Source organism: Emydura macquarii, unplaced genomic scaffold (assembly GCF_026122565.2).
Source record: "Emydura macquarii macquarii isolate MOO-44397 ecotype Brisbane River unplaced genomic scaffold, CSIRO-AGI_Emac_v2 contig_18, whole genome shotgun sequence".
In the NCBI taxonomy this organism is placed as follows: domain Eukaryota; kingdom Metazoa; phylum Chordata; order Testudines; family Chelidae; genus Emydura; species Emydura macquarii.
Window position 1 is genome coordinate 10,239,181 of NW_027130155.1, and position 25,518 is coordinate 10,264,698.

Sequence of the window (25,518 nt, forward strand, 5' to 3'; positions counted from 1 at the left end):
GAGACTGGGTTATGCTCTGAAGCAGAAGGTTTAATATTCCCAACAAAATCTGTGTTATCATGAACTATTATAACTCTAGATAGTCTTGTTAAAATGTTTAATCACAGAACAATTGGCAAGCAGTAGAAGGGTCAAGGCCCATTTGGAAAGAAAGGTGAAGTTTCTCTCCACAGGCCTCTCTTGTGGGCACATCGTTGAGGCGGTGTGGTTAAGCTTGCTCTACTAGCTGCCCTTGATGAATCTTTTTTGTGGCTAAGTGGAAGATTTCACTTTACCTGGGTTGCCAATCTGGTATGTTTCACAAGCATTACATCCACTCAATTTTTTTAAAAATAATAAATATTAATTTAAACGCCTGTAAAACAATTAAAATTAAAATAAACCCCCACATAATTAAACTGCAGCATTTGACCTGGGTTTAGTTATTCCTGCCCTCATCACCTCTCAGCTAGATTACAGCCATGTAACAGACCTAGGCATGAAAACTTCCACGCTTAGGAAACTCCAACTGGTACATTACTATTGGCTACCACAAACACATCAAACTTGTCTTCTGATGCCTACACTGGCTTCCCACAGACTACAGAATCAAGTTCAAAGTCTCAGTTTTTATCTTCAAGGCATTCCCCGGCCTAGACCCAGGATATCAAAAAGATTGCCTACGGCTATAGGATGAAGACCGTGGTTGACAGCTTCACTCTTCTAGCACTATGCAACTTTCTACAATAAGGGTAAAGCTTGTCTGTGCAGAAGATCAACCCCAGACTATAGAGGGAAATCCATAGGAACCAAAGATCATCACAAACCTCATCATCTTCTATTATAAGTGCCATGCAGATTTCTTTGACCTTGCCTTCTCTTACATACACATATAGCAATGTATTATAAAAATACGATTCCAAAACAAAACACTCCACTGCACACACTTCTCTCTCTGTGGAGAGGATGAGTGAACAAACAGGTGACAGATGTTAGTCACTTTGTTTAATGCACTACTCGAAAACACTCAGCTACTCCACAGTGATGATGAGGGTGTTAAAAGAACCCATAGACCAGAAAACCATGACAGTAGCCCCCTTGGTAAATCCACTCTCAAGAACGCCTCATTAATGCCCCAGAGAGTTGGGCAGCTGAGTTTCTGTGGGCTGCTTGTAAAACTGAAGGGTACATTTAATTTATTCTCCGGAAGGAATATTTTTGAGGAAGCCTTATAGGGGGATGGTTTGAAAATGCATGCTCTGCCAGCCTCAGGGAGGTTTACATGGCCAAGTGAAACTGAATGGCCATTAAAATCTTGATTACTAGCTGCTTTTTACTGGGTTATAGCTTGTAACTGAGCTAGCCAGAGGTAAATTTCCAGGGATAACCTGTGCAGCGACAAACTTAATCCAACCGCAAGAGTGTGCATGTGAGAGGATTGCAAATCTCTTCAGCCAAACCAGAATTAGCCGGTATCATTGAGAATGAGAGAGCGTGCAGCAGAGCTCACATTGCCCGGGATGGATGCAGGATCATGCACAAGACGAGCTGTTCTGGGGGCAAAAGGGCAGCGATCAGCCGCAGCCTGCTACAAAAAATAAGCCCCCGACCAGCCCCGCACCGGGCCAAGGGGAGGGAACTGGCGGGGCTGGCGCGGGGAGGCTGAGCGGAGACTGGCTTGAGGATGATACGGAGGACGGCAACAAACCCAGGGGCTTGGAGGAAAGCAGCAAGTTTCGGCGACAGCCAGGAATAAAGCTCTGAGGCCGGGAGCAGGCGGCAGGGCTGGCTCGGGCCCCGAGCGGTGAGTATGGCTCGCACGGCGCAGCCCCGGGAGGAGAGGGGCTATACAGAGGCAGCCTGGACCAGAGGGGCTGAATCGCACCGGGACATGGCGAGGTGGCAGGATGCGGAGCACGGAGCTTTCCCGGGAGGCAGGGAGGTTCCGGGGATGGAGCTGCGCGGGCGGCAGGCGGCATCGCTTTGTCTGGGGCTCTCCGGGCGAGAAGCGCTGCTGCAGCTGCAGCGAGGTAACTAGCGGTCATGCGCTGTGCAGCCGCCAGGCAGAGGGAAGCGGCAGGCTGCAGGGCTTGTAAGCATCTTGGCTGGAGACATCTCCCCACGACCCTTTCCTGGGCTCTCTCGTGCGCACAGCCAAGGGGCACTTTGGTTTACTCCGTTGCCTGTTATCTTCCGCCTTTTCCTCACCCTCAGTGGCAAGTGGTAACCCATTTGCATTCAGTGATCTCTGGTGTGCTGTCTGCCCGCCTCTGTCTGCCTGCCTGTCTGCGGAGGCTGAAGTTCTGAGAAACTATATAGGACTACTTTCTGACTAAACGATGCTGATATAAATTGGGGGATGGGGACACACGTCAGATCTGAACTCTGGACACCTCACATGCAGAGTCTGGAAAAACCAGCCATTACCCAGTAATATTTTCTAACCTTTTCCACAACAAAAACATTTCACTGGATGTAAGGCTCTGCTTGATTGGACTCCAGTGGGAGAAAAAAATCTGTTCTCAGATCTTAGTTCTGATATTCTGCTTTCCCTAATAACCATGTTACCTGCTCCTAGATAGAGAGTAACATCAGGGACAAGAGCCATCATAGAGCCCCTATAACAACATCAAAGAGTGAGAAAGATAGCCAGAGAGCAAGGAAGATAGTAATGTAGTTGAGGCAAAGGACTAGGAGCATGGAAACCTGTGTTCTTGTTCTGATTCTTCCACAGACTTCCTGCATGCCCTTGGCCAACTCACTTAGAACAACAATGTCAAAAGAAGCCTCTGCACTAGATTGTCTTCATGTTTGACTGTGCAAGTGGAGACACCTTAAGCCTGATTTATCCAAGTGCTGAATACTCACAATTCCGCTGAAGTCAAGGGGAGTGGAGGTGTTAACCTGAAAATCAGGCTAAAGGTATTTCAAGCTTGGCAACCAAAAATTAAAGCACCCAAAATTGGAGGCCACTTTGTAGACATTGGCCTTAACTTTTCTGTGCTTTGGTAAAATGGGGATATTACTACTTAGGGTACCCAACAGGGGTGTTATGAGGCCGAATTCATTACTATTTGTAAAACAGTTAGCGCTCTCTGATGGAGGTTTCTATAAAAGTGTAACATTATTCTATAATTTTAACATTAAAGATAATCAACCACTGGAATGGGTTACCAGGGAACATGGTAAATTCTCCGTCACTTAGACTCTTTAAATTAAAACTGGATATCTTTAAAAAATATATGCTCCATTTCAATGACAAATTGTTGTGCTAGATGCAGGAATCACTGGATAAAATCTGTGGCCTGAGTTATACAAGAGGTCAGAGTAGATGATCATAACAGTTTCATCTTTCATTAAGATCTATTAAACTATTATTTCACCTGAGAAGGCAATTACAGCATGCAAAAAGTTGTTTCTCATTCTCCTGAATGAGGTAAGTGAGATAGGTAGACATCTGACAGTCCTGCATGCAGAAATCCCATTGTACTTAATGGGTCCTATCTAGTAGATGAAACTACTATGTTGGGGGTCATTGGATGAGAAGCTCTTGAAAATCTGGTCTTGTTTCATAGAGTTGCTAGAGTGCTGAGCACTTTACAAAATCTGGTCCTTATTAAAAAGTGTCTAAATGGGAGTTGAGCTCTTTTGAAAATTTGGCACCACTTATGGGTGCAGAGCATCTGAAATCTGATTCTGAACTCTTCTGAAAAAGTGGCCCATGGGAGCTACTCCCACCTCCAAACCCAGTCACAGGTGAAGGGAGTTGTGGGGGGCTACAAGGGGAGGAGAATCATCATGCTTTGTTGTAACTGAGGATCTCATCATCTTGTTTGGTTGGAGAAAGTATGTGTGGATTTGCATATAAAATATTGGCAATGTTGCTATAATTTCTTTAGGATTTTGCAGTTGCCAAGAGTGTCTTCTGCTTTTTTGACTTCTAAGGTACTACATCCTACTTAAATACACCCACAATGTTGAAGGCCAAGGATGTGCTGAGTCATTAGTGAGGAGAGCAGCCAAATGTCCAATCCTAACTCTGTCCAGCATTTCAGAGTTTGCACAAGTATTGCAAGTGACCTTTCCTGTGCCTGGGTGTATTTACAGTACACATTCTGGACTAAAGATAAAAATGAAGGGAGGTTAATAGTGCAAAAGTGAGAAAGAATCCAAGTTCATACAAGGTAAAAATAAGCATTTCTCTTTTACCCAGTGTTAATGGTGTCTGGCACTAACTCATATCACTTTGTTATATCAGTTTATTTGTCTGGGGCCATTCTTGTTGTTAAGTAAGCAGTTTCTTTGCTCTTGTAAATATGATGAGTACCACTGCTGGACATCAGTCCCACTGAAAAAATGTTACTGTTTTAAGTCATTTTTATTTAAAGTTATTAAAAAAACCCAGAAAATTATTCCTGTCCAAAAAGAAAAAATGAGTATGAACAGTATCAGTACTTAGGAAGTTTGATGCAATGTTCAGTGAATATATATAGATAAATGAAGACCATATTTTCAATTACTAGTGGTTTTGGGTGCTTCAATCTTTGGGCAAACAATCTGAGACAATTTACAGGAGGGGTTTGATTGTGAGAGAGCAGGTGCTGAGCGCTTCTGAAAACCAGGTTATTTTAAGGTGTTTCAAACTGTGCACTCAAAAATTAATGCACCAAAAATTACAATTTATTTTTGAAATTTATGCCATTAATATCACTATGTGGATTCCATACAAAATCTATTTAAAGGCTGCACAGTTAAGCACTCAAGATCAGGAGTTACAAAAGTTAGGGTTCCATATTCAACCTTAACTCTTCTGAGCAATCTTTTGTGACATGACATATTTTTTAAACAATAGATTATAGTGTCAATCATACAATATTTTCTACAACCTTAGGCAAACTAGGTGTAATGTATTGCATTTTTTCATTCATGTATCCCTCACTATTTTCATTACCATAATCATTGAGTAGATCTTTACTGACTTAGAATTTTTATACAATGAGTTCTCTTCTCTTTTGTGTATGGGCCAGATCCTCAGCTGATGTAAAACAGCAGAAATGGAACTGCACTAATTTACATCCATTGAGGATCTGGTCCAGTGTATTTTAATATAGGGCTAAACAGAGCCTTTAGGCTCACAGAGCCCTTTGTAGATGCTGGTGTATAGCTTTACCACCCTGGAAGAGCTCCAGAAAGGAACTGTAACTCAGAGGCACAATCTCTCTCCTCCTCTTTTGTTGCTTTGAAAACAACTGGGCGTTAAGTGGCTTCACTCCTTTCAAGGGTACTCTGCTGGTGCCTGACCAATTCCACTAGCTGGTGTGTAGTGGGGCTTACCCACTCTGCAATTTCTCCAGACCATTTGATTGTTGGGAGAAGCATGGAGCCCCTGCTCTCACCCACTGGGTGGTCCTTATTCCTTTCTACTCCCTTTGTGGCCTGGTTAGGACTAGTGACAATCTAGCCCATAATCAGCAGCTATGTATTTTAGATTTGCCTTTCACCTAGCAACACAGTCTTCTTTTCATGCAATTTGGTAAATGAGGCATTTCACTGTGGAGTTACCTTAGTGGAACATAGACATGTACAAGTGTTCCTTAGTTGCAGTGCAGCAGGTGAGGCAGTTAACTATGAAGGTAACTGAGCTACAAACTTAGACAGCTTACATATGCAAGCAATTTTTCACTATTGTTTGTTAAACTTAATCTGTCGAATATTGTGCAAGTACAGCTTTCTGTATATTTTTCATATAAGTGACTAATTAGCTCTCACTGGCACACACACACCAATACAGTGTACTACAAGAAGCTACATGTGTATATTCACCACTGTAGGAAAAAATATGATAATTAAGAAGTACATGATCACATAATTATAATGAGTGGCCCAAATCTTCTGTTAGTGTGAACCCCTCTTAGATCCACTGACTACACCAGTTTACAACACCCGAGGAACTACCCTTAGATTACGATGCACATGTAAAAAGGATCAGAATTACAGTAGGGCTAGGGTGACCAGATGTCCTGATTTTATAGGAACAGTTGCAATATTTGGGGCTTTTTTTATATAGGTGCCTATTCATTCCTCCCCCCGCCTTCCCCCAGTCCTGATTATTCACACTTGCTATTTGGTCACCCTATATAGTGCTGAACACAATCGTGACTTCTGCATTTTTTTAATCTTTGATTACTTAATCTTTTCAAGATAGTTTTTATATGGAGTTTTCTAAGTTTATTTTAAGAAGGGGAAGGATAGAGACGACATAAAAAGAAGTTTTGCTTTTGACAACTTTGAAGCTCTGCTGGCTTGAAAATGATTGGCAATAGCATGTGTAAATGCCCCAATCTGGAACTGTTTGGATAGACGCTACCATAACTCCCTGTCTCATGCTCATTAGAAGGTCCGCAGGAGGGAACCTTTTTCCTGGACACTTTAGGAAATTTACAGGAGATAATTTCTGTAAACCATTGTGGAACTTCTAAGGTACATCAGAATGGGCCCCCCTCCTGCACATCTTAAAAAGTGGCTGAGATCCCTCTTTCAACCTTTGTTGTCTTTACCTTGTTGTTTAAAAGAAATACGTACTGAGCCAAATTATGCTCTTAGTTTCCTTAGTGTAAAACCTTGAATGATGTCACTGACCTACACACTGCTGTATTTGAAAGCAGAATTTAGCTCAGAAGGAGCCCTGATGTTGACATAATCTTTTGGCAGTGGGCACTTACAGTCTTCTTCATCAGAAGCTTTTTACTAGTTTATACATGAACTTAATACATGAAGTCTATAAAGTTTTCAACAATTCTTCTCAGTCATTATAAAAAAATGTTTAGTCCCAGAGCAACTAAATTTTTCCTAGGGTGTTAGATTCCTACAAATTAGCATAGAGAAGTCCTCTTTCAGTGTGCCTCCTAAAGTCCATAGCATCGAGAACCGCTCAATTTTATCCTGGGCTTTATCCTGATAACTGTTCATATAGATAATTTAAGTGGGTACCATATATTTTGCTGTGTTACAGCAGACTTCAAAGTGTACCTTGTTAAAAACGGTTACTGTCTCTCCCATTACACTCAGTCCAGATTCTCAATTGTTTTTAGAGATGGGAGCTGAAATACAATGACAAAACTCACTGTTCTTACTTTATAGATTTTTTTGGGGGAAGGGGAGGTTAAATATCATGGCCTGAGGGAAGTAGGGCAACACACACGTTAAAGTTTGCTTTGAGCCACAAAATACCTAGGGCCAGTCCTGCTCATAGTATTACTGTACTATTTGGTTGCCATGAGTACTACTTCATTACAGTGTCTTTGTCCTATCATATTTGACTATCACCCATTAATTTTATTTGTTGATTCTTATTTTTTGGCATTAATGAGACACTGTACCAGTTCAGAAACAGTTGCAAACTACTCTTTGCTTTAATTAATTTAGATATTTTGGACCCGATATTCCTTTTATTTACACCAGTGCAAAACCAGAGTAACTTCACTTATTTTAGTGGAATTACTCTGATTTATACCACTGTGAATCAGAGCAGAATTTTATCTACTGGACCAAATTCAGTCCTCATTTATACCTATATAGAGCTACTGACGTCACAGAGGACCATTCTGTGGGCTTTGTCTTGTTTGTGCCTTCCCTATTATGTCTGTTTGTTGTTGTTTCTATGCTGACTGTTGCTTGTGTGAGGATGTTGTTGCGATGTGCTAGAAGGCAAAATTTGCTTCAATGAATTTAATTTATCATTTGAATTCTGCAGGAATTGGATTTCATTAGTGATGAATAAGGTCTTATGTATTGAAAAATATTACACGCATACTTTAAATTACTGCATTTAATCTCTTAAAATAGCTATTGCTTCAAGAATCATATTATACCAATAAATGTGGTTTGTGGAAGACGGTCAGAAATTGTTTCACTGTTTCTAATTTCTATATATGTTTTCTTTTGTCTGTTTCTGAAGCCACTTCCTGTTTCCATTTCTTCAGGGTGGAGAGGGAAAAAAAATACACCTTATCTGGTAACTTGTACCACTAAAGTTTCCAATCTCCATGGAAACCTCTGTGGTGCTCCACAATATTGTAACATTTCAGTATGTCCTAGGATAATGGATAGCTGGTTCTGCATCTTGACTTGTTCAGTTAAAAATTGTCTGTGGAGTTATTTGAAATTATTTTTATTATTTCTGCGTTGTGCTCTTCATTTACTGGGACTCCAGAACAAACCAAAAGTCAATTTAATTTATTTGGGATCCAGTCTGCTTACCTTGTGCACCCAATTTCCCACTGTGCTAGTTTCTGATCTACACTGGCCTAAATGTGGAGTAACTCACAGATCTCAGTGGAGTTACTATGGATTACTACCATCATAACTGAAAGCCTAACAATGTAACTGTATATCATACTGACTTTAATTGGGGTTTGGGGGTGTGCACAGAAGGCAAGATCAGGCCCTTGCTCTATAATTTATGTAAGCAAAACATCTTGAAAACCACTGAATCTATATACTTTTTAATTATTTTCTTCCTTCACCCTTATCCCACCAATACTAAGAACAATAAATCCCAAAATTACACTTGGTTTTCTCTGCAGAAAGAATGGTAATCTGATTTATTTTCTTACTTCTTATTTCCTTTTAATAAAAAGTTTTATAATTTTGAACACAAGGACACATAATCCAAGTTTATTGGGGAGCAGAAGATGCATTTTTACCTTCCTATCATATATAGATGACACCAGTCCTATTTTGGGACCACAGTCACCAACTATGAAGGCTAGACATTCCCACTCTTATGTGACTAAAGTTAAAGCAGAAACATAGGCCCAGATCCACAAATATATTTAATCTCCTAACTTGTATTTGTGGATCTGGGCCAAAGTGACAAACAAGGCAAACTACAGTCAACACACATACATCGCACAGGTAAGTACAAAACCCAAAAAGATATAAGCACTATACACATGCACACACAAATAAAGTGTATGGTTTTCCACGCATTTTATATTTAAACTTGTTGAAATGCTATTATTCTACTGAAAACCACATGAAGGACCTATCTGCACTAAAACACAATAGTGAAAATATGGTTATGGTCCAAATTTGTTATAACACTGCTTTGTTTAAAAAAAATAAAATAAAAAAAATCATGATCTAAATTGTATCTCAAGCCCTGAATGTGAGGATTTCATCCCCACCACATGGGAGAAAGGGGAACCATTTACTCCTGCAACGCCATCCCTGCTTCCTGAGAGCCAGGAGTGTGTTGGGGAGGAGAGTAGACAGGGCCATCCTGAGACTGGCTAAGGGACAGATGCACATCATACATCTACCAGTCCCCACAGATTTTTCTCCTGGAAAAATAGTATGTAGAGGTGGTCAAAAAAATTAGAGCTTTAAAAAGGTTAATTTTCAAAATATTTAAGTTAAAAAACAAAGAAGAAACTGTCAAAACATTTGCAAAATCCCCCTCCCCTATTTTTGGAACAGTAGAGCATTTTGTGACATTCAAAATGTTGAAAATGCAAAAAAGTTCAGAAACATTTGTGCAACGTTTTTGACCAGCACTAGCAATGTAGATCTAGCCTGAGGTGCTCTTACCTATTGGAGAGGTGGAGTTAAGGTTGTGGCTGAATAATACTGCCCGTGGTCCTCATTCTGTTCCTGTATACAAGAACCCAAACAAGTGCAGGAAAAACATCAGGACAGTAGGCTGAGGAACTAGCTTCAGCTAAACTGTTAAAAAAATAAAAAGAAATAATTATTACAAACCTGTACCTGTTTTCTGTGCATAGTGAAAGCATTTATTTTGTTTGTTTCAGAATACTGTGGGAGAAAATGTGCACCAGTCAAGAAGATATTGGGTACGATTTTGAAGAGGATTCTAAAGATGGGAAGAAGCCACTTAAACCTAATCCAAACATTGATGGTGGATGGGCTTGGATGATAGTCGTTTCTTCTTTCCTTGTACATATACTTATCATGGGGTCACAAATGGCCCTTGGAATACTTAACATGGAATGGCTTGAAGAATTCAGTCAAAGTCGAGGCTTGACTGCGTGGGTTAGTTCCCTTAGCATGGGTATCACATTGATCGTAGGTATGTTCCAATATAATTATATTGCAAAACTGTACAACTTTAGAATAGTATTTTCCCCCCACCAAGTATTTTCTTGTAGTATTCAAATATGGTAACTGAGTAGGCCATAGTGTACTTGGACAGTATTTTTAAAGTCAACGGGCCAAATTCAGTGGAGGTTATGTCTATATTGTCTACCACATCAACTGACTTGGGGCTAACTATAGCTGTGTAGACATTCCCACTCAGGTTGGAGTCTGGGCTCCAAGACCCTCCTCCTCACAGGATTCCAGAGCTTGGGCTCCAGCCCAAGCCCTAATGTCTACACTGCTACTCTAAGCCCTGCAGCCCAAGCCATGCAAGTCCAAGTCAATTGAACTAGGCTCTGAGACGTGGCACCACAGGTTTTTCTTTGCAGTATGGACATTCCCTGGCATGTGAACCATGTAGTCAGAGGGAGGCCAGGAGCAGTAGTGAGGCTGGTGGGAACAACAGTGATGCTAGAAGGCAGAGCAGGAGGCAGTCATGTAACATACATCTGAGTGGTGCCAGCTAACGCTGCATTAGTCTGGGCTGTGTCAGTTGGCAGGAGGATCAGGAGTAGGAGGGAAATAGTAGTCCCTTCAAGAAGTTTGGAGTCTGGCCTAGTGTTGATTTGGGAGATCAGGGGGGTAAGGCTGGAACAGCCTCTTCACTGTCTGATGCTTTGTACTGTCATGTACTGTCATTTACTGTGGAAAATGAGAGCAAAGTGCTATGCCCGCTTTGTGCTATACACCCACTTTATACAAGTTAAATGACAGCACAAGGTGCACAGCAGTGTAGAATCATATTTAGAATTTTCTAGAAAGAACAGCCTGCCTGGAAGAGAAGAGGCTTGGAGGAAAATGGAAAAGTCCCTGAAATACCCCAATATTTTGGGGTATCTGTTTCCCATTAAGTCATAGTTCAACCCAGAAAATGGGTATATTCTCTGCTCAATGTAATGTGAAATGTCTTATCGATATAGTAAGAGTCAGGTGCACACATCCTACAATGTTTAAACTCAGTACAACCTCAGTTAATTCAATGGAGTGCCAAGGAGTCCAAGTCAAGACAGGATTTGACCCATCAAGAGGGGACTAGATCCCATAAGGGGCAAGGCAAATCTTGAATTATGCTAGGAAAGCCCACATTTCCCTGTATCTTCCAAATACTCAGAAACTGTCATTTATTTTTGGTCTTCAAAAAAGAAAGGCAAACAAAATATCTTTTAGTTGAAATATTGTCAATCATTGATGATTAAAGATAATTTGGGATAAAATTCCAAAAAGTCACAAAGTCTTATAATTAGGGCCGTCAATTAATCACCATTAATGCATGTGGTTAACGCAAAACAAATTAATTAGATGTAAAAAAAAAAGTCATGATGAATCACCATTTTCATCACATTGTTAAACAATAATAGAATACTAATTTAAATTTATTATAAATAGTATTTTTCAATTCACCTCATACAAGTCCACTCAGTCCTGCTTCTTGTTCAGCCAATTGCCAAGACAAACAAGTTTGTTTAAATTTACGAGAGATAATGCTGCCCGCTTCTTATTTACAAATGTCACCTGAAAGTGAGAACAGATGTTCACATGGCACTATTGTAGCCAGCGTTGCAAGGTATTTACATGTCAGATATGCTAAACCTTCATATGCCCCTTCATGCTTTGACTTGGAGGCTCTAAAGTTTTACTTTGTTTTGTTTTTAAGTGCAGTTATGTTAAAAAAAATTCTACATTTGTAAATTGCACTTTCACAATAATACAATCTATGAGGTGAACTGAAAAATAATATATCTTTTGTTTATCTTTTTACAGTGCAAATATTTGTAATAAAAATAATAAAGTGAGCACTGTACACTTTGTATTCTGTGTTGTAATTAAAATCAATATATTTGAAAATGTAGCAAAACATTCAAAAATATTTATAGCAAATTTAAATTGGTATTCTATTTTTGTTTAAAAGTGTGATTAAAACTGTGATTGAGACTTTATCTCACAATTAATTACGATTATTTTTTGAATTGTTTAACAGCCCTACTTATAATGGTTAAAATATCATTAAAATCACTAAAGTTCTCAGAGCAGCATTCAATCACTTATCCCCTGTGCCTTTTTACATATTTCTTTGTCATAATTTTACAGACAGGCCTCTTATTTTCAGATGAGTGGTGAGATGCACCACATGCCTCTGCAAAAGTTGATACCATCAATAATACTTAAGTCAGCCCAGAGAATGCTGCTCTCTGTGCTATTTAAAGGCTATATCCTTCTGGCACGATAATTACTGTACAGATCTCTTAAAGTCAACTAGCCACTCTAGATCAACAGGGCTGCAGAAGCAATTCCAGATCCTCCTCTACCTGCCAGGTGTATTTGTCTGTTGGATATATGCCTGTGAGAGGGGTTTTCAGATCTGCACTACAATGGATATAAGGCACGATATTTTGACTGTTAAACAGACCACATTTATTTGTTCCCCCTTCACCTGCGTGTAAATAGATTATCCTGTAGTACCTGTCAAAGGCTCTGTGACATATAAGAGTGGTTAAATAACAGCATCACATGGGATTGTCTAGGACAAAGCGCCACAATAGTTTAAACAAAACATTCTACGTAACCACATCCATAACAAACAGTGCAGGGCCATTCACTGAGTCTGAATCATGAACATCAACAGTTTAGGACCAATTTAGAAGATACAGTATCAATTTAAAAGACTCCTATCCTGCTGAATTTTATCATTTTGTTAGGTACTCAGGTACCCAGATAGACTAGCAGTTACAATTCTGTTAAATGCAGGCATCACATTAAAAAGGCAAAAACATACATTTCATAAGCAAAGGAACAGGATGTTTATGTGCGGTAATATCAACCACTGCAAAAGATAGAAATCTTACTTCATACATACTAAATACATAACATACTGATATGCATGCCCCTGAATGAGACAGAAGACTTACATTGTGGATGTTGTTTTCACTGTAGACAGAATTCCTTCACACATGGTATTTGACAATGGTTCATAGATTACTGTCATTTGGCTCTTCACGCAGGTTGTTGGGTTTCTTGATGCTTGACATTTCTGAAAGCTGATATGAGGATCAAGGATAGTTTAGAATGAGACATCTGGGAAATGGATTATATTATTCATAAATTTCCCAGATTTACCGGGTATTGAGGGATGTATCCTTCAAAGAATGTCCGGAATCAACTTGATTTTATTGGTTGCTAATTTATGCTCTGTGACTTAATATGGGCAAATCCATGTGTGTAGGCATATAGCTATTCAAATGTGCTGTACTGGCAGCAGAGGTATACTGGGGTGTTATATCCCCCAGGCCGTAGAACTAAGTGTCAAGAAGCTGTTGAAAGGGTGTTCTAGAGGGCTCACGAGTCTAGAATTCATTTTCCCTACTGTCCAAAAGAGCCCAAGTCTGTTGATCTTTAAGGCCTGGAACAGGGCCCATCTTTTCTCAAGAGTTTAGTTAATGGGGAGTGGACCAATTATATGTTATTAAATTCTGTATATGCACCTAAGTCATAACGAATAGAGTACATTTTATACATCAATAAATAAATAGAAATTGCCAAGTATCTCCACCTCTGCAGAGGCTGTGAAACAACGAATCAAGCTAAAGGGTAGATCTTTTCTGTAAGATATGGCCTTAATTTTCAAACATTTTGAGACAGCACAGTGTTTCTCTGCTGTGCTGGCTAAAATGTTCCATTTCAGCTAGATCATGGCCCCTCTTGGAGAGAGAAGGACCACATTCACATTGGCTATGAGCTGAGGAAATCCCTCTTTAGAGCATGGAAGCAGACATTTTCACATTGCAACAGAGAAATCAGGTGGTCTGTTTAAGTCACATCTTGCCTAATGTATCTCTTAAGGAATGTAGATTCAGTGGCTAGAATCTTCATTCCACCTGAGAGTACAGTGGGGTGGAGGAGAATGCTGCCGATAGAGGGAGTCAGCAGTGGTCTCCTGATCCCAGAAGAGCAAGGGTTGGGGAGAGGAGCTGGGTCGGGGAAGCAGCTACACCATCAATGCTGGCTTTCCACTAGCAGAGAGAGAGAGTTAAACTGCTGAGGGGGAATTCTCTGCTGACCGTTTCTCGCCAGTTTTGTTGAAGCAGCATGAAATGGACTTAGGAGCAGAATTCTGTGGTCCACTCAGTGTTTACATTATCATAAGCAGGTGACATAAAGAACTTTGAATTCAGGTTTTGGCAGAGTTATTTGCCAAGGGCCTAGACGAGTCCATAGAATGACACTTTGAGGGCTTACAGGGGTTAACAGGAGAAAATACTTATAATTGCATTTAACCATTTCAATTAAAACTAAAGTTTCATATTTTGTTTGAAAATGGTAATGAAGGCTCTTCATAAGTTTCACAATAAGAGTGTAAATAGGGTTTTACGCAAACCATTTAGCAAATTCTTCTTCATGTTCTGTGACAGGTCCTTTCATTGGTTTATTCATTAACACATGTGGGTGCCGCAAGACAGCGATAATTGGTGGGATCTTGAATGCTCTAGGCTGGGTATTGAGTGCCTATGCCTCAAATGTGCATTACCTCTTCATTACATTTGGAGTGGCAGCTGGTAAGCAATATTTATATTTGGAAATTCTTTTAAATAGAGTCAATGTCTTCTGGCAGTCCATTTGTTGAGAAAATGAGAGAAGCTAAGATGGTTCTCAGATCATTTTAACATTTGATGTTTTTTAAAGCTTCTGATGAGGTGATTTAAGTTAGGGAAATGCCATTTGACCATATCTTTTAGTTTATTCAGCTTGCGCAGTCAGACTAATATTATTGTGCTATAGTTTTAGACATAATAGCTAAGATCCTGCTCTCACTTTGAGATCAGTGAAGTTATTCCAAATTAATACTGATACAAGTGATGGACTATAGTCCAATGGACCTGATTTTTATCCCACACCATTTTTAAATTAGTGTAACTCCATTGTCTTTAACAGAATTATTCTGGATTTATACCAGTGAAAGTGAAAGCAGTATCAGACTCAGTGGCTATTTTTGTCATCCAAATTCTATCATACAGCATATGAAGGTATTTTTGTCAGAAGTGGAATGGCATGGAGGTCACTCTAGCATGCCACCTTTCAGTCAGGGATGGCACCATAGGCAAACCTGCGTCGGTTTATAAACAAGTCCAGAGAGACTTTTTTAATCAGAGGCTATACCCCCCCTCAAAGAGTCTCATTTATTAGCAACAGTCATAAGCACAACTAGACACTTACTCAGATATACTTGGGAGCATTTGTCATCTCAGGTTCAGTCCAGCTACCAATCTCTAGTGCTTCCCTCAGGATACTTTTCCTTCTTGTGCCTGGAAACAGTCTCTTCTCTTGTTATGGAATCGTTCCCAGTTCTTTCTATGGATTACTCCTTTTCTATCCTTTCTTAAGCAGGAGTCCCCAGCTCCCCTCGTTGGAATTACACTGTATTGATTTCCCTCACTTTCTCCTTAAACTGAAGCTCCTCCTCAGGTCTCCTCTTTGAAGGTGGTTCTGTTAATCTGGTCATTCTTAAGCTGGAGCCCTCAGTTCTTCTCTCTGGAGCTCAGTTGTGGGTTAGTCAGCTGTAGGGTATTTGCCAGCTTCTCCCTTAACTGGCACTTTTCCTTAATTAGTCCTCTGGGTGATCCACAGGTCAGGCTTTCCCTGCTATGTCCTGCTCTGCTATGAGGGAGGAGGCTACCTTTATGCTGGTTCCCTTCCCTCAGTTCATCCCCAAAATTCTCCAAAGCACCACTCATTCCTAGGATTGCTTCCTCTCCATCTATAGATCCCTTAGGTTCTTATATATATTTGCCAAGCATACTGTTTGACTTCCTGGTGTCAGCTAAAGAAAAAGTGCCTCCCTAGCCGGGGAACATGGCTACAGGATAACTTTGATTGAGTCCACCTTTTGGATATAGGTTGGCTCTTGGGGGAGAAAAGGAAGCTTTGTGATGGGGTAGTCTGCCCTTTAAGGGCAGTCGTGTCTATTGGTCAGCCCATGTAGCATGGCCCTTTAAAGACTTGGAAAAGTCCCTATATACTTTTCCACTGGTTCAGCTGTCACTGTAGAGAGCATACTTCTCTTTCTGTAGCTGCCAGAAACTCTCTTGCTTTTCCTTAAGTTTCTCAGTGAGCTTGTTCAACTTTTCCTGAAGCCAGAAGGTGTTGGCCTGATTTCCCAGCCACAGAATCCAGAGTTGCTCTTTTAGCAGCTTCTTCTCTTTTGTCATTTCCCATTTCAGCTCCACCTCTGACAGCTGCAGCTGGATCCAGGAGGGAGTGACATCTGGGTATTGCAGTTGTTCAAAATTCCTTGGGTGTTTTTCACCATCCTTTGCAGTGTGGGACCCGGGTCACTTGCTGGTGGATTCTCTGGTGAAGTCTCTATACCTTGAAGTCTTTAAATCATTATTTGAGGACTTCAGTAACTCAGTCTTATGTTAAGGGTCTATTACAGGAGTGGGTGGGTGAGGTTCTGTGTCCTGCGTTGTGCAGAAGGTCAGACTAGATGATCATAATGGTCCCTTGTGACTTTAAAGTTTTTGAGTCTATGAGAATCTCCCACAGTCACACCTGGCTTCTGCTCCAGATGCAGCTGCCGCTTCATCGTGTCTTTCACTTCCTCTCTCAGTTGGTTGATGGTGTCTGTCAGCCACATTGATCACATCCAGCGGTCCTTCTTGGAGTGCCTTCATCAGAAAATGGGGCTTCTTTAGGCTTTTTCTGCCTGCCTTTTAGGTAGTCTCTGGGTTTACTCCCCCTGTTCAAGACTAAAGAATCTAAATAGATTTTAGGATCACACAAGTCAATGTTCCTTTTCTGCCAGCAGAGTTCCTTATAAACTGTGCCTGCCACATCTTTAAAATTCTTGTCAAGAGGTTTTATGGGGTTGAGTAAGAACAATACATTTGGCAATATTTGATTTGCAGTTTCTGAATACAGATAGAGGCTGTACTGATAATCTTTCTAAAACAATAAATATTTACCTTTGATCCAAAGGTAGAATAGAAGTGAGAGAAACATGATAGAATTTTCTATTAAAAGTCTGTTGCAGTTCCACACAAACTGTGTTAAACTAGAGATTTTTAGTTTTAAAACCTGCAGTAGCCCTTGGTTTATGGCAGATTGCCACCTGCCAATTTTTGTAATCAGATAACTATCATGCTAGAGAATTTTACAAGTAGTCTCTAGCACTCAGCTAATCTTCTTGCAGTGTGAGGTTTAAAGGGGAATAGAATATTTTATGTACAAAAAGAGCACTGAGGGTAGAAGGAAGTGTATTAATAACTACCACCAGCAACACAGTAAACAACTTCTCCCTCTTTTTGGGAAAAATCTAGCTCATATTGAAATAAGTGGGAGTCTTCCATTGTTTTCAGTGGAATCAGATCTGGAGTAAAGTTTTCAAAAGTGTCTACATGACTTTAGGAGCCAAAGTCTGATTTAAAAAAGGTGCTTAGGGGACTGTCTGATTGAAAGTCAGTGTGAAAATGAAGCTTATGAGTCTAAGGATATGTCTACACTTCAGTCACCGGGTGTGACTGCAGTTTGAGTAGACATACCTGAGCTAGCTTTATCTAGCTAAGTTGGATACAGGAACAGTGAAGCTGAAGTGTCATGGGCTTCAGCGTGGATTAGCTACCTGAGTGATTACCCAGGCTTCGGAAAAGCTTTTACAGCCTACTCTGAAGCCTGTGCTGCTGTGTATCAGTACCCAAACTGGCTAGATTAAAGATAGCTTGGGTGTGTCTACATGAGATGCAATCACACCCGAGACTGTAGTGCAGACATACCCTAAGTCACTTTGGGTATGTTTACATAGCATTTTGGAGAGAGCCTCCCAGCCTAGGCTGACACACTGTGTTGACCTGGGCTGGGAGACTCACTCCAAAATGCTGTGTAGACATACTTTAGGTGCTTCTAAAAAATTTACCCCTGACCTTATGAACAAAGATCCAGCTTTATTTTAGTTTAAAAACACCATCTTGTTTTATATTCTCCTCTTGCTTTCTGAGTAAAGAAGCTAACAAGAAAAACCTCCCTAATCTTGATAAAGAAGTTTTAGTTAAAACAAGGGACCAATATGAACAGCAGAAAATCTATGACCCAGAGACTTGGAAAACTTCTGTGCTTCCTATGTCTGATGTTAGACAAGGACCAGATTGCACTTCAATTAGACATTTTCAACCACAGCCTAATCTCAAAAGCATCTCATGAGTGTAACTGCAAACAGAATTTGACATAGTGTTTTCATTGTTGTCTCATGACAGAAAAGACCAAAGTTGTTTTTTTTTAATGAGCTGAATGAAATCTGGAACTTCTCTCCAGTGGGAAATTCCAATATTTCAGCATTTGTTTTTATCCCAAATTGGGATGAAAAACTGAAACTATGAATTTTTCAACGAACAAATTCCATGAAATTTTTATTTGGAAATGTTGAAATATTTTTGTCTGTTTTAAAATTTTTAATCAAAATATTCATTTTGACATCCCAAAATTAAAATGTTTCATTTCAGTTTAGTGAACTGACTTGAAACACTTTGCTTTGAATCGATTCAATATTAAATTGCATTTTCTCATAGTGCACATTGTCTGTGTAATTCCAGGACATGAAACCCCCATTCTCCCTAATGGCCATACTCCATTTCCCATAATGCACCAATGGTCACAACAGACATGTGACTTCCATGATGCCTGGCTACAGGCAAAAGTCACATACACAATGGGAGATGTAGTGTTCTAGGGAGCCTGGCCCATAGGAGAGAATGAGGGCCTGAACTGCAACTCCCATAATGCAATGTGCTGGTAGAGACTTGCAGTTTAATATTTTGTTTAATTTATTTGAAACAAAAATCTTCAGCTCAGGTCAAAATACAAGTATTCTGATTCTGGTCAAACTATCCCAAAATGAAATATTTCATTTATATTTTCCCAACAGAAAATAAAAAATTTTCAGCAAACTTAAATTTAATTTTCTATAGAACAATCATTCTGATGGAAAATTCCCAACCATCTCTAATTTATTATTATTATTTTTATTATTTCTTGATACATAGCTGTTTGAAAAAAAGCAATGGAAATGACTGACCAAATATAAGGCCTGACTCTATAGCTGTTGTGAAGTCAACACTCCCTTTGGGTACAACAGGAGTTTTCTCTGTGTAAAAGCTACTTGACTGGGCCATGTTATGTACAGGAACTAAATTCAACCCTTGTGTAACTTTACTGAGATGCAGTCAAACTTTTTTACCATACCACATAATTTCTTTCGCTCTCTCTCAGAAAATGAGGTAGGGATGTCAGCTAAGGGGAAAACCATTTACACTTTTAATGAAAACAGTAGAAGAATGTAAATTAGTATATGTGTATCCACTGAAATGAAGGAATTGTAGTGAGCCTAACAGATGACTAAACTAATAAAAGAAGGGTTTGCTGATGTGCTGAGGGTGAGGACTACATCTTTACAGCACTATACCATAAGCAAAAATCCTTTATCTACAAAAAAATCTCTGTCTGCATGGCTAGAGGAAGAATGTAAGCCTTCGCTGGGCAATGGCTTTAGTACACCAAAGGTGTTAGTAGGATGCCAGTAATGAGAGGATTGGAGGCTGCTGGCCTGTCTCCCCAGCACAGGAAAGAATGACACCACTCCCAGAGTCTTGTTCAGGCCCTTTTCCTCAGTGCTTCAGAAAGCTATCACAACACATCAATCATCCCTTCCCCTTAATCCAGAGTTTTCTAAAGGGGTCTACGGTTCCCTGCAGTTTCCATTCTCTGCCAGACAGTCATTCACAAACCCACCTCTTCCCTTCTTACCCCCAATCCAGGAGCTTCCTGCCACAGCCTCCCTGCTCATGGGAGCTCTTGCCCCAGCCCACCTACCAGCTCTCTGGCTGGGAGTTACCCTACTCCCATGGACAAAACTACTTCCTATACTCTTCCCCCAATCCCAGGGTTTCTTTCAAAAGCCTCCTCTCAGCTCTCTTTCCAAATAGCCTACTTGCTGGCTTTCATATCACCTGATCCCTAGCTGATCTGTCTCAGATGGGAGGTAGCTGAGTCATCACAGATGAGTCTGGGCCCAATTCCCCGTAAAGGGCCAGCCACCCTATGACAACGATTATCTTTTCAAACTCATTAAGACCTGTAAAATCTGACATAATTTAGTCACATATTGTAGATTATTGTAACTTCTCAGATGGTTTGAGCTTTAAACACACTGGTTGTCTGTCACAAACTGGAGTATCTCTAATCCCAGAATCCCTCATCCAAAGGTAGTTGTTCACAGTTGTGAGACAGGATGACAAAAATAACTGCAAGGAATAATTAAGGGACAATTTTTGTATTTTTTATCTGAGCAACAGTTCCATTGAAAGGGCTCTGGATGTAATGTCTCTACAAAGATGTGTTTGCAACATGAAGCAAGGTACAGTTCAGGCTCTCACTGAGCTCAACTGATAGAGAAAAGATATGATTTGATTTTTGGTCTTTCCCAAAAGGTTAAATCAGAATCTACAGTTGTGTGAAAAAGCTAAGTGTGATGAATATGGACAAAAGAAATCTTTTCGGAAATTTTGGTGATATCTAAATGAAGCTTCCTGCCCCAGAAAAATCTTTTAAAGAGATTTCCACAAAATCTGCAGAATTTCTGTAAAGAATATTCTTCTGCTTTTCTGTTCTACTTGGTATAACCATATTGATTCTAACAAAGATCACAATATCAAAACAGTGATACATAATTAGCTCTCATCAGGGCAGGGAGCCTTGTCTGTATGACTGTTTTCCTATATCTGGAGTACACTTAGGTACAAAAGAATCAATTATTTCTCGCTCTCATTCCGTCTAAGGAAACCAGACAAAAACTATTGAACTGCATAATGTAATATGTAGAAATAAATAGGTAACATGAAAACCTTATCTGTGTTCTGTAGAGAAATCTGACTGGATGTTTCAAATGAGATGGAGAAGAACTGAGACACTATCAGTGCAGTAATTATGGTAAAAAATTGGAATTGGGGAAATGTCAGAGACGTTTCCCTGCAATGCCATGAAACCTCCCTTCACTGCAATCCTAAAAAGTTCCTTTCTTCCCATTGCCCTTAAAAAAAGGCCCTCAGCACTGCTTACCTTGGCCTCTTACCAGTGATGTAGTTTTTGACTGGCTCCCATCCTGTGCTGCAGTGTTCAGGTGGCTCATTGTGTGTCCACGCTCCTGCTAACTCCATCAGTTTCTTTTTTTCCTCTTCCCAACTCCTCTCCATATACAGTCCTCCCCGACTCCCCTATTTTCAACAAACTCCTCCAATGTCTTCTCCCCAACTCCCAGCTCTTCTCCATAAACCCCTGCTTCCACTCTCCTCCAGACTTTCCACCCAGACTCATTCTCACCCTCTCAACTGAAATCCACTCATTCTCTCTTCCCCAAACTGCCTCTCACCCCAGGCTCTTTCACCTCCCCCAGATCCTTCCAGCTTCTTGTCCCTTTCCCAAAATTGCCCTCTGGGCTGCCCCTGTGTCCCCTCCAGTGCCTGTGCACCCCTACAGCTGTCTCCTCTTTGTCCTGGCCCCCCTACAACCGCCCATAGCTGTGTCCCTTGTTTTTGCCCTAAGGGAGGGAGCCAGGCCTCTTCAGCTCCTCAGACCCTCATAGGTGGAAGGGAAGGGTCCATACAAGGATCCTAGGAGCTGAGTCAGTTGGAGTCACAGCTGCAGCCTCCTGTCATGCCTGTCCAGCATGGACAGCAGGAGACAGCCCCCTATTGACAGGAGGGTACAATTACAGCTGCCAGGCAGCCTCCAGTCGTTTCTATTAGCTCCGTGTTTCTCAACCTTTTTGATACCAGGGCCCACCTTCCTATATACTGTGTCAGGGAGATCTCAGGGACTGGTGCCGGTCCATGGACCGGTCATTGAGAAACACTGTATTAGCTGATGTGCTAATATCTTTTAATAGTCAGCTTCTCCTCTCTGTCTACTCCCTTACATAGCCAACCAAAAGCAGGGGGCAGAGGCTCGCCTCCTCTATGCATACTATGTTGTATGCAGTGTTGCAGTGGGCTTTGGATCGGGCCCCAAATGCAGCCTATGGAGTTATAAAATGTGTCCCACAGTCACCCCTACCTGTAGTTGCAAAATGAGGAAAAAACTGACTAGCTGCAGGTTTTCATCACCGGTGAATTTAAAAATCAAGCAATTTCTATTTGCTGTCAAAGAATACACAGGTAGAAGCAAATATTATGGCTGTGTGCATATACAATTAAAAATGAAACTCTATGTACATTTATTCCCAGCTCTACCACTGACTTGCTGTGTAACCTTTGGCAAGTTTATTCAGACCTGATTTTCAAAGGTGCTGAGTGCTCACAGTTTATTATTGGATTATTGGTATGTTGCTAATGTGATTTTTGCTGCCGCAGAGCTTGGGCACCCCTGCTGTATGCTTTGCTAAATCTGGATGATTTCAGCAGAGCAGCATGTGATGTTTTTATTTTCACAGGTGTTGGGAGTGGCATGGTTTATCTGCCCGCAGTGGTCATGGTAGGACAGTATTTTCAGAAAAGAAGAGCACTAGCTCAGGGACTTAGTACCACTGGAACGGGGTTTGGAACATTCCTAATGACTGTTTTACTGAAGTATCTGTGTAAGGAATTTGGATGGAGGAATGCAATGTTCATCCAGGGTGCTGTCTCTCTGAACCTGTGTGTCTGTGGAGCACTCATGAGGCCAATTTCTTCCAAGAAGGATGCCAATGAAAAGGGTGTTGAGAAAAACAATAGTGAAGATTATCATGCAAAAGTTCTGTTCCACTCTGCAAAGCCCATAACATCAAATGGGGCGTTACATGAAGAGCAAGAGAAAAAAGAAGGGCCAGCTAATGACAAAGTGCTTGATAATGTTCAAGCTATGGACAGCAAAGGTAAAACCAGACGTGGAGAGAATTTGTATGCTCTTTGCCTTCTTAAGAGAGTGAACCAGCTGACTATTACAATCAAGAAGGGTTTTGGAACATGGTACTCCAGTTACTTTGGGACTGCATCACTTTTTACCAATAGAGTATTTGTGGCCTTTGTGTTCTGGGCATTGTTTGCATACAGCAGCTTTGTTATTCCTTTTATTCATCTTCCAGAAATCGTCAAACAGTATAATTTATCCACACAGAATGATGTATTTCCTTTGACCTCCATTATAGCCATAGTTCATATTTTTGGTAAAGTGATCCTTGGAATCCTCTCTGATTTACCCTGCATCAGCACTTGGAATGTCTTCCTGACAGCTAACTTCACTCTTGTCACCTGTATTCTTATTTTGCCATCAATGCATACATATATTAGCCTGGCAATGGTTTGTGCCCTGATAGGATTTTCCAGTGGGTATTTTTCTCTAATGCCTGTTGTGACTGAAGATTTAGTGGGGATTAAGCAGCTTGCAAATGCTTACGGCATCATCATTTGTGCCAATGGAATATCTGCACTACTAGGACCACCATTTGCAGGTAAATAGTTCAAGTTTCAAATCAACATACATGTCTATGAGTATATCTGGATTATTATATACTTGTGGTGTTATAATAACATGGCTAACAAAATTACAGCAGCTCCCATGCTGACTAATGTCCCATTTTACGTGTGTTTACAGAACACATTCCCCATCTCTCAATAAAAATTGCCATCTTTGCAAGTCATTCCAGCTCTGTTACAAACTGTCATTTTAATGGTAAATTGTTTAAAATAATTGTATATACAAATCTTCTAATGTAGAAAGGGTTCATACATTTACTTCTGCTTTTTATGTATCACAGTTTACACCTGCAGTATGCATATTTCCAGATGAGAAATTGCTGTAATAGGAGGTGCCACTGTGCATTACAGGAGGAGATTTCATCCTGGGGGAGCGCAGGCTGGTTTGTACCATCACCTTCTATGGTGGGTTCCCCAGGTAGATTTAAATTGTGTTTGTGCACCAGCAGCATAGACTGCCCAGTGGATGTGCTGAATGAGCTCATCACCAGCTGCCTTGGCTTTGCTTGATTATCAGCAAACACTGTCCATTTTCGGGACTGTACTGCATGTTCTTCCCTCATCCCCCCATAGAATGAAGTTGCAGGCATTGCTACAGCTCTCCTCAAATGAACTTAGAGTGACTCAGGCCCCTTCACTGTAAGTTATCCAGTGCAAAGAAATAAGGAAGCAGATGTCAAAAATATTATCTAAAAATAATACTTTGGCCCAGACCGTGGCTGGCTTTTTTGGGTGCATGAGTCAGAAGAAAGAATAAAGAGCCTTGTATTCCTTCAGGTGGGTCATCCTCAGTTGGGGATAACATAGACCGAGCTGGGCTAGAACAACCACCAGTAGTAGGAGAGCTATAGTCCCTCTCTCTTGCTCTGTACCTGTCAGCAGGGCTGGAACAATGGAGAGGAAAGCACATACTGCATCCTTTCAAAGGGTAGCAAAACTACAACTCTACCGTGCATTCTTGCAGACCTTGTCAGCCAGAATTGAGCCCAGCAGGAGTTAACATGTTTGTGTCTCAGGGGAGAATTTGGCCTTTAATTAAAAAAAAAAGAAGATATAGTGATTTGTTCTAAAACAGCTAACCCTTCTGCTTTTATATTATGAACCGATGTGAATAACATAGTAACAGGAGTTTATTTAGTGCATGGTGTTTTGAGTTTCAAACCTTTTGAAACAATCTGAATGCAGAATTGCATCAGTCAAGGAATTGAGGTTGACATGTGCTGGGGGTTTATTCGCAGTCTTTCCTTGGCTGGGGAGCCAGTATTTGTTTCCAGGTAGCTGCCCTAGGTAGTAGGCCAGTGCTCCATCCCTTCAGGCAGCGAGACAGCTAGTTCCTGCCTCTTCACCAGATGGCCCTGAATTAAGCCAGGTTCTCTTCTTTTCTCCCCACTCCAGGTTTTGACTGCAGGTGTAATGGGGCAAGGCTAGCTGGGCCCAAAGACTCTCCGTAACTCGACTGTGCTGGTCGGTGGTTCCCCTCCTTCACTTGATTGAGTCATCTTTGCTGTCACAATGAGCTAGACTCTAGGCATGACATATATCAGGGGTGGCCAAACTTACTGACCCCTCCCCCCCGAAACTCCCCTCCCTGCTGGGCAGAACTGTCTAGCCCCACCACCCTGCTGCAGAGCTGAAGCTCCAAGCTCCCCCACCCTAGTTTGGTAGGTGGAGAATGGGGGGGACGGGGGGAATAAGGGCCTCTGCGAGCCACACTTAGCTGTAGAAGAACTACATGCGGTTCAACATGCCTTGCTTTCACACAGGTGTAATTTGTAAAGTCAAAATGGTTGAGAACTTAAAAATTGGATGGCAACAGACTGCAGATTCCTGTGATGATTGAATCTGCTGATATTCTAAACAAAAAGAGCTCTCGACCATGCATTGCTTCATACTG

The 25,518-nt window shown here is 40.8% G+C and overlaps 1 protein-coding gene across 1 annotated transcript in view; it reads left to right on the forward strand.

The window, feature by feature from the left end:
* Positions 1–1,593: 1,593 nt before the first annotated feature.
* Positions 1,594–25,518, forward strand: part of SLC16A14 (solute carrier family 16 member 14) — a 29,990-nt gene continuing 6,065 nt past the window's right edge. Inside the window, exons 1-4 of the mRNA XM_067541746.1 lie at positions 1,594–1,783; positions 9,792–10,069; positions 14,544–14,687; positions 22,604–23,599. Of these exons, the coding sequence (XP_067397847.1) occupies positions 9,808–10,069; positions 14,544–14,687; positions 22,604–23,599 (1,402 nt within the window). The 5' untranslated portion in view covers positions 1,594–1,783; positions 9,792–9,807. The remainder of the gene's footprint in view (positions 1,784–9,791; positions 10,070–14,543; positions 14,688–22,603; positions 23,600–25,518) is intronic.